At 30.6% G+C, this 10,362-nt stretch overlaps 1 protein-coding gene across 2 annotated transcripts; it reads right to left on the bottom strand.

Annotated features, from left to right (window-relative positions):
* Positions 1-1,611: 1,611 nt before the first annotated feature.
* Positions 1,612-6,127, bottom strand: LOC107867872 (protein DETOXIFICATION 54). Of its 2 annotated transcripts, none has more exons than XM_016714334.2 (5): positions 5,608-6,127; positions 5,409-5,492; positions 5,154-5,263; positions 4,186-5,058; positions 1,612-2,397 (listed from the first exon to the last, which is right to left on the bottom strand). In XM_016714334.2, the coding sequence occupies exons 3-5, from the start codon at positions 5,205-5,207 to the stop codon at positions 1,834-1,836; spliced, it is 1,491 nt and encodes a 496-aa protein (XP_016569820.1). In that variant the 5' UTR covers positions 5,208-5,263; positions 5,409-5,492; positions 5,608-6,127; the 3' UTR covers positions 1,612-1,833. The 2 variants fall into 2 exon arrangements, with proteins under 2 accessions (XP_016569820.1, XP_016569821.1); XM_016714335.2 differs by having other exon boundaries at positions 5,154-5,216; positions 5,608-5,827.
* Between the last annotated feature and the right edge of the window lie 4,235 nt (positions 6,128-10,362).

The following is a 10,362-nucleotide window of genomic DNA, read 5'->3' as shown; positions in this document are numbered from 1 at the left end:
AGGTCCTCGGATCCTTAAGATTAGTGGAGTGATTTGGAGTTTGTTTCGTGTTCTCCTTATTTGTCTCGTATCAGATAAGTTATGCTGGGATTAGTTGTCCTGTGATAAGTTATCCTGGTATTATTTTTTAGTGGTTGTTTGGTTTGTGGTACGAAAAATAACATGTAGTGCATTGTTTGTAAAAATATATTGTTTGTTTACTAAAATACTCTCTACAATATTTAGTTTAATTATTTTCCTTCATATTAAATCATACCAAAGAAATTAAAAAGTTACTATTTTTTTTCAACTTTATTAGTTTCTTTTACCTAAAAATATATGTTAAGAAATTTATGTTGATATTGCTTAAATGTGTATGAAGCTCTAATATTTCATGTTAAATTACTTATTTTGTTCTAAATTCCATAAAATATTGATAATCTCATTTTTTATCAAAAAAACTCATCATCAAAAAATATGAAAAAGAATTACTCTCATTTTTCATTATTTTGTATCATTAATATTTGGAGAGTCAAATTGTATTTTTAAAAAAAAAAAAAAAATTTCAAATATTTTTAGCTAAATATAAAATATTTTTTAATTTAATAATTAAGCATGTATTAAGTTAGAAAGGGAATGTTAACATACTTTAATAACTTGTCTATGATAAATTTGTTAGCAAAAATGAAAATTTATATCCATGATAAATTTGTTAGGAAAAATAAAAATCTATATATGTGTGAAATGAAAATATGGGGATTGAGGGTACTTTTATCATTTTATAATTTATACCAAGGATAACTTAAGTTGGGATAATAATCCCACCATATCTATGGATAACTTATTTCGGGACTAATTATTAGTCGCGGGATAAATTATCCTAGATAATGACAACCAAACAAGTGCATAAAATTTTTATCCCGAAATTATTATTTTATCTCGAAATTATTTACATTAATACCGTAAACCAAACGGCTCTAAGGGATAAAAAAATTGCATTTGAAAGGAAGTACAAGTAGATAATCTAAATTCTCATACTAATATATATTTATAGAGATTTTTTATTTTCTCAAGTCAATCTGATAAATTTTCTTAATAAGATTATTGATGTGTATAAAATCATAATATGAAAAATATTCAAGTTAAGACTCAATAATCTTGAAAACTACTGATTTTCAACTTTTAACTTTTCGCTTCTACCTTTTCGTCAAAAGTTAAAAAATTCAAAATCATCCATTTTCAAAATCACTCCCATAAATCACCTCAAATTATCTATCAATTAAAAACTGCCTATGTTGTTCAGTTGAAAAGAAATATCTTCCAGGTGTACCCCATTGGACCGACATTCTAAGTAAATTAAAACAGAAACCAACATTGAAATAAAAAAATCCACCCAATACAAGGTTAAGATTTTCTCCAATCAAAGTATTAAAACTCTCATAGGTACCAAATTAGTCTGTTGTTCTACTAACCTTACTCCCTATTAACCAACATTATTGGTCGCAATAGCAAATTAAGTATTAGGTACTCAAATAGAGGAAATAGTAAAGTAAAAGCAGACTATAGGACACTAAAATATAGGAAAACATATAGTAAAGTAGTAACCACTTGTATGGGTGAGCAACTCAAAGCTAGCAAAATGTTGTTGTATTAGAGCCTGAAATTATGGAACATTTTGTATGGGACACCATGATATTCTCTTTGCTTTTTTTAAAAAAAAAAAAAAAAAAAACATGCCTCGAGAAAAAGCAAGTAAACAACAAAAAAAAGTCCCTAAAAAAGAAAAAAAAACTCCAAATAATACTTGGTCCCTACATAATTCCAAACTCATTGAATTTGTTTTCTTACTTTTCTTTATGGAACATCATCAAACTTGTCCTTCTCATTAACCAAAAGGACATTGTGTTCATCATCATCACTTGTGTCATCTCTATGCCCCATCATCTCCAAGTTGGTCAGCCTCTTGGCTTTCAATGCCTCACCTTCCCAATCTGTGCAGCAATGCACAGCATAAAGAATTGAGAAAGCACAGGCTACTTGTGCTGATAAGAGACCATACCATAGACCACTAAACCCAACTTTTAGCCAGAAGGCCAGCCCTACCGCCACCGGTGTGCCCACGAAGTAAAACGAGCCGAGGTTGATCCGGGCACCTATAACCGGTTGAGCCGTTCCCCGGAGTATCCCACAACCAGTGGTCTGCGGACAGTTTCCGAGCTCACACAAGCCTATTATTGGTAAAACTGATGCAACAAGGGCTTGAAGCATTTCATCTTTTGTAAATAGGCCTCCCCATTTGTTCCTGAAGATCACTGTCCATATAACATTTATGAATCCAATTACAAATGCACAGGCTAATGCAACTACTGCAGCTAACTTTGCTTTGTATGGTTTCCCAGCTCCTAACTCGTTCCCGACCTGAATTTGAAACTAAATTAGTATAGCATTACAGCACTAATCTCATTTCTCTTTATAACAAAAAAGTAACTCTGCAACATCCAAGGATACACGAAAATGGCATAACTTTAAAGTTGGAGATGTTAAAAATAGACGGAAGTAAAATGCCAACCGTATAAAATATGCGAAGAGATACGTGTGTTAAGGCATGAAATCTTTGGTAAACTCTAGTTGGTTAAATGGCTATGTCATATATTAGCCAATTGATAGGGGAAGTGAGGCACAAGTGGAAGCAACATATGCCGTAGATGTGGCTCCTAGCAGGACTAACCATTCACTGAATCGGATGGATAGGGATGTACATAAAGTTTGATGCGATCAAGTAACTGACAAAAAGCATACAATCTTTAGGAAGATTATGAGATGCTACACAGGAAAATAATTCTGTTTTTGTCCAGTTTATGTTAGTTATTAATAGAAGCCCGCCCCTCTCTCTCTCTCTCTCTCTCTCTCTCTCTCTCTCTCTCTCTCTCTTTGGTATTTTAGTTACTATATGAAATCAAGAACCAATATTACCATAACAACAGTCTCATGCATATAATCAATGAAAAAGCTATAAAGAAGAAATGGAGTTCATATATCATGTAGAACCAAGCAATCTAATTTAAAAATCACATACAGTGCAACTCTAAGGACCAAATCTTGAAAGGAAAACAAACTTTAGTTCATTGTGGGGTTCCTTAGATATCAAATGCACAAAATGTCGACACATTTCACTACCATTTAGGATCTTATTCTACCAAACTACCCAAATAGATTTTCTTAACTACTGTAAATACTAAAAGATGAGCAGTCACTTGTGATAATGAATGGCAAAAGTATAAATGGCCCAACTGCTTTCCACTTCTAAAGCACTTGCTTAATCATTAAAAAAAGGTTTAGGAGAACTAGCCAACAAGCATTAGCAATGTATGTGAGTCAAAGAGGTCAAATCATCCAGCAAATTAAAGCAAGTTGTTCCCTAAGTAATCAGAACCGCATCTTTTCACATTTAAATATGTCAATTCACAACAACACACAAGCAACATGTTACAACACAAGGATCAAACATACAAGTTACGAAAAATTGAAACATATCCATTCATTAGTATTTGTCAGCAACCATTACAAAGATCATTATAAGCTAATCATCACTTTATTTATGCTAGATAAATAATTGCAGTAGCAGGAATATGGCTATGTCACCATCCACAAGTTAAAGCACACAGAGAAGGATTTTTTTGGTGGGCCTGATTTGCGAGAGCTCAGCAGATTTCATGACTAGGCAGTTGGTGTGTCACAAAAATGCATAATTACTGACTCCCTTTTCATCTCAGGGCAGACAGCAAGTTGACTTAGTTGAGTCAGGCTCTCCCCAGAGAAGTGGTCCATGGTCAATCATTAGGATAACTACTCCCTAATTTTTCACACTATAGCATGAAATGGTTTCTAGCTCTATCTAATATACTCTTTTCTTTTTTAGTCTTTTATGACCCCTTTTTCTATCTAATGCTATTTCCCTTGATTAATATGCTAAACGTAACAACAAGTTCTAAGGGTATTTTCATATGTGCTAAAAGTTAAACTCCATGTTCAAACAAACACCATCAAATAAGATAAACGGAGGGAGTATGAGTTAGATTTTCAAACATTGGCTTTCACCATAAACAAACTGCAATGTTTAAAAAAAAGTTCATATGATGCTAGCAGCATTAAGTGTGCTTCCCATGTGACGCGTAATCAAAGCAATCTCAGTTTCAGCAAACTTACCCTGGAAGATACACAGCCAGCCAAGGCCATGGGAACAGTGTACATAAGGCTAGTAGTCTGTATCATAATCCCAGTGGCAGCCACAGCAAGCCTTGGATTAGGCAAATATCCAGCAAGAACAGTCACAATCTCATACCACCACCACTCCAAACAGATCCCTATACAACTAGGAACTGCTAACTTCAGCAGTGGCCCCAACCCACCACAAATCCCTCCAATCCCAGCCGTCCATCTCCACTCCCACCTCCCATAGACATACACATACCCCATCATCAGCACCATCATATGCAGATTAGTTAGCACTGAAGCCATAGCAACTCCTGGAACTCCTAGCCCCATCATCACCACCAAAAAATAGTTCAATGGCACATGAAAAAGCACTGCCACAAAAGTACACCACATCTGAGGCTTAGTCACCCCTTGTGACCTCAGATACACTCTCAGAGGCTGTAACAAAGTGTTTGTTGCAAGGTCAGGAAGTGAATAGATACAGTAAGTTGCAGCCATTGCTGTTATTTCCTTGTCTTGACACATGAATAGCATGATTGCCTCAAGATTGATCCAAAGAAGACTTATTGGAATGATTGCCAACAAAAGTATACAGATCATACGTTGAAGAGACAGTGAAAGCAAGTCCCAGTTCTTGCTGCCATAAGCTTGGCTACAAACTGGCTCAAGACCTGAAGCAAGACCAACAAGGACAGAGTAACCAGTTATGTTTGTGAACCCAATGGAAAGTGCTCCACCAGCAAGTTCTAGACTTCCAAGCCTGCCCAGGAATAGAACAGACACCACTGCTCTAACATACACTAGGCAATTCATTGCTGTTATTGGCAAAGCCATTCCCCATAGCTCCTTCAATTCTTCCACCACCTTTTTTCAAGAATCAAAAATGCAAGTTTAACATCGCCTCTTCCATAACAAACATAGACAATAAAATTGTACTATTTGAGGTAAAAGAAGGAAACCTGGGAAGCAGTAGGCAGTTTGTGGGAGAAAAAATCAGGGTCTTTCTCCGCCATTGATGAAGCCTGAGAAATGGATAGTCAAGAAAACTCCTTAGAATAGCATGCAGTGTCTGTAAACCACACAAGACCACTTCAGACATCAGAAGAGTAGAAAAAGAAAGATAACATAATTGAAGATTTCACTTTTTGTTTCTCTATATACTTCTCTTCCTTCATAAATACTTGCAAGAAAAACGGAAACAAAAACAAACACACCTTTTGGGTACCCTATGCTATGAGTTTCCCAAGCTAAAGCAAGTTGCACTTTAAGATTCTTGGTAGAAACAAGATCACTTCAACCTGTATCACATGAAGAAAACAGAGAAAGCTGAAGAAGAATACACAAGTTTGTTCTTTTTCTTTTCTTTACACTATCAAGAACCAAAAAAAAAAATTGAAAAGAAGACCAACCCACCTTATGTTTTACAGCTGCACATCGGTTTCTGAAGCCAAAATGGTTTGAATTTCAAGATTTCACAGAAAAACGGAAAGAAAATCGATGGAGTTCAATAGGGTGGTGATATATTGTGTGTATTTATAATGGAGATGGATATCTATTTTCGTTGTTCTTTTCTTTTTATTAACTGAGTAACTGATAAAAGTTGTTAGCAATATGAGTTAAGAGATCACCAATTAAATTTGTTAATACGGTGTTTATATAATTGTGAAAATTGTCTCCAATAGAAATATAAAGTAAAAATAAATATAATAGATTTTTGTAATATAATTGTGAAAATGATCACTAATAAAAATATATATAATTAATTTTTATAATTTAATATTTTATTAAATACTGTAATGAAATTTTAGTACACCAAATAAACTTACGTAATATTATGATACACTCATATACTTACTTCATAAAGTAAGCTTTTTTTTAATTATAATAACTTAATATTTTTTTGGTAACGAATTAAAAAAAAAATGTGTCACACAGAAAAAAACGGAGGAAGTATATGTATAGGTTTTGGTTAGGCTATAGGGGTACTAATAATACAAAGTAATGGCAGTGGCGGCGAGAAGACACATGAGAAAAGGAAAGCACTCTGCTCTAATATTTATTTCGGAGTGAAAGGGACCTCAACATATTTTAAAAACACAATAGGCAGGGAGGGGTTGGAGAATAAGACTGCCATTTTTTCACTACTGCTCCACTACCACCTTTTACATTTAGGCGTCATGAGTGTATTGAAATGTTAATACATGTATTAGTTTAATATGTATTAATAATATTTTATTTGATATATTTTTTTATTTTATTGTGTATTGAGGTGTATATTATTAATATCTCAAAATTTATAACATTAGTAATGCAATAGATCTAATGCATGTATTAACATGCTTAAAGATCCTATTACCCCTCAAAAAAATTTCTGCATCCTTTTTCAACATATATATTAAAAAAATTTCTGCATCCTTTTTCAACATATATATTGAGAGTATTATATAAAAAAAATAAAATAATACATCGAATCAAACACTGCATAAAAAAATACAAGCATAATTAATATAAGTATAACTAATACAAGCATTATTAATATACTATATTTTATATTATTTTTATACACTCTATCAAACGACTCCGTATTTTTTATTGAGAAATGTATTTATGTTGTGTGTGACTGTGTAAAGCGGGAGATGGAGGAACTTGGGAAAGGCAAAAAGAAAGGACCCAGTTTGGGCTTGGAAGTGAAGGAGGTGGGGGGGGTTGTGCTGACGTTTAGGATTTTTTTTCTTTTTTTTGACAAGAAAACTGCCGTCGTTATTTATATTTGTTAGAATTTCGTGAGTTTTACAGTTTATCTGAACTTTATTATAATTACATTTTAATTCCAAAAAAATTTCTTGTTCAAAAAGATTTTCTTATCAAAAAAAAAATCTTTTACAATTCTAAAGGTTTTGGACTTCTATAGAAGATATTTACTTTTTAAATAGGATAATAGTCTAGAAAATATATGTACTTTGTCTAAATTTGTAGTTATGCATATTGAACTTTGCGGGGTCCTATTATCTTATTAAATTTTTTTTTCATATTTAAATGACATATATTTATTCACTTGAGCCATTGCGTATAATTCACGCGCATTAAGCATGTGAGAGCGTTAAAAAATCGTTATAAACATTTTTTTTTTTTGGGTCACGTAACCCCTCACTTTTCTTTATTTTACATATAAACCTTTCTTCTAGTCTTCTCTCAATTTCACCTTCATTGCTGAAGTTAAAATTGTTTAGTCAAAAATTCTAAAATCTTTCTTGGTTTTCTTTGTTTGTTTAAAATTTTTTCTTACTATTTTTTAATTTCTTCTCACTAATTGTTAATTTCTATTTTTTTTTTATTTTTGAAATTAGGATTAGCCATGAATTCTATACTTCTTTTGACAGAATATATGAATGTGTCAATTTGTGAACCTTGCACCATTAATGCAGATTCTGCAGATGATAACCCAAAAAAGTTTTCTATAGCAGATGAATTATGTAAAAAGGGTGGAACATAATTATGTGCACCCAACTGATTAATATAAAATTTAATTAGTTGTGTGAAAACAATCCGCTGCTCAAAACAAGCTGAGCCAGCATCTGTTATCTGAAAGACAATAGCATCAAATAGTTACAAAAATATGAACTAAATGAAAACCAAATTTCAAGAATTAAGAATCAAGATTTTAGTGGAAAAATGATGAAAAAATGATGAAAAGTGATAAAAGAATAAAAATGGAGAAAAAAGTAAATAAAAATTAATTTTAAATAAAAAATACACGTGTAAAAATGAGATTGACTTGTGTATTATACTTTCTATTTCAAAAACTGGGTATAATGTTTCAGGGAGGAATTAATTTCACTTTAAAATAATTCAGGCGGGTAATAGGACCCCCGCAAAGTTTAGTATGCCCAACTACAAATTTAGGCAAAGTACAAGTATTTTTCGGACTATTATCCCTTTAATCAATAATACAATATCATTCATAATATGAATGTAGTCATCAAAAAGTTTTTATTTCGAAAGACATTATTTTTCTATTAATTTTTCACTATCTAGGTTTATTAGCCAATCATATCAAAATACTTTTTAGTACAATTTTAGGAGTGGTCTGATATCTGTAACTATTAGCTTCCGCATGACGCCCTATCAATTTCAAACATGCTTTCAATTTTGAACCCAACAAAATTTCACCGACAAATGACTGAGGTTAGGAATTCTTTTCCTTCAATGTGTGTTCGATTAATTTGAATTCATCGTGTATAAAAACTATTAAAGAAAATATATTTCAAACTACCTTCCTGCTACAAACTGAAATGGAGGAAATATTTTTTTTTTTGTTATTAACACAAATTCGAGGTTTCTGAATAATAATGAAGAGATTTTTATCCATTTTATTACAATTCGCTTAAATAAAATTAGCATGCTGTGATTTTTTTTTTTAACACTATGTGTCTAACTGATGGAATGGTATTTTTAAAACTTAAATTAAATTTAAATCGAATTTTCCAATTAGTATTCGTTACTGAAAAAAAAGTAGTACACGTGAATAAATTTTACTTTTTCGGTTACTGAATGCATATTGAGTGTTTAACATTTTACTAAAATGTAGTAGTTTCTTAAGAAGTTTCACTATTTTTGTACAAATAATAATGTAATACATAAACACATACATACATACATATATATATATATATATATATATACTAGTTTAAGTGTACGCGTCTTGCGCGTATAACTCACTTTAATGAGTTCAAAACATTACACTAAATAAGATATTTGTTTAAATAATAAAAATAAATATACTAATTAAATTTAATATCTTTTGAGTATGTAAACAACAATAAAATAATAGGATGATGGAGATATCAAAATAATACAACTAAATCTAACATTTACATAAAAAAAAATTCCTCAAAGCCGACCAATACACAAAATATTCTCAAAGCCGATCGAGATTCATCTACGAACTGTAAACTACCAGAAAATAACAAACTAATTGACATATTACGATAATACAATTAAACCTAACTTTTACCTAAATTTTTTTTCAAAGCCGCCCCACATTCATCTAGCATCTGTAAATTAAAATACAATAATAAGATAATAAAAATATCAAAACAATACAATTAAACCTAACCTTTACACAAGAAATTCTTCAAAGTCAATCGACATTCATCTACGACTTGTAAACTATTAAAAAAAAATATAATAGTGATCACAAAGCTTCGATTTTTATCCAATTAATTCTTGTCTGAGCGAAAATTTTGACCCTAAAAAAATTTTATCCAATGATTTTTTTTTATATATATATATATATATGTATATATATATATATATATATGTATGTATATATATATATACACACACATGTTGAATTCTATTATGCTGACAAAAATAGTGAAGAAGCTGAGAGTTAGAAAATCAAGCATCCATCAATCTAGATATGCAATCGAATCAAGTTAGATGAGCATCAATTATATATATATTCTCCCAATAGGCAAAGCAATTTTTTCTCTAATTTAATGAACATCTCAATATTTATAGAAGTATTTCCTTAATTAATAGAGTCCTATTTTAGGAGTATTTTTCTAATTGAATAGTAGAAAGAAAAATATTAATTAATTCTCTTACCATATATTTTAGGAGTCTCATATATTTTAGGAAGTATAGTAGAAAGAAAAATATTAATTAATTCTCTTACCATATATTTTAGGAGTCTCATATATTTTAGGAAGTATAGTAGAAAGAAAAATATTAATTGATTCTCCTACAATATATTTTAGGAAGTCTAGTTAATATAATAAAAATTAATTAAATAATAAATTTAAAAAATAGTGAAAAAATAATTTTATCTAAAAAAGGATCTTTTAATGAAGGGCAAAAAGTCAAATCAATTTTCTATCTAAGGATTTTCATACTTTTAATATATTATAGATTATAGATATAACTTATAGATTATAGATATATATATATATATATATATATTATAAGTTATATTTTTATTTGTACGAAAAGTTTAACTTCTGCAGAATCATATTATTTTTATTTGCTTGAATTGCGTGTTTGCACAAATAAAAATTGTAACTATTTTTAAAAGTGTTTTTTGAATTCTTTTTCCTAAAAACGCTACTAAAGTTTATAAACTCTTTTTTTCCAAAACAAACCCCAGACAAAATCTTTTGGAGTTTA

The sequence above is a fragment of the Capsicum annuum genome, chromosome 4, assembly GCF_002878395.1.
Source record: "Capsicum annuum cultivar UCD-10X-F1 chromosome 4, UCD10Xv1.1, whole genome shotgun sequence".
NCBI classification, from domain to species: Eukaryota; Viridiplantae; Streptophyta; class Magnoliopsida; order Solanales; family Solanaceae; genus Capsicum; species Capsicum annuum.
The sequence above is the reverse complement of the archived record's forward strand: the minus strand, read 5'-3'. Positions and strand labels throughout refer to the sequence as shown.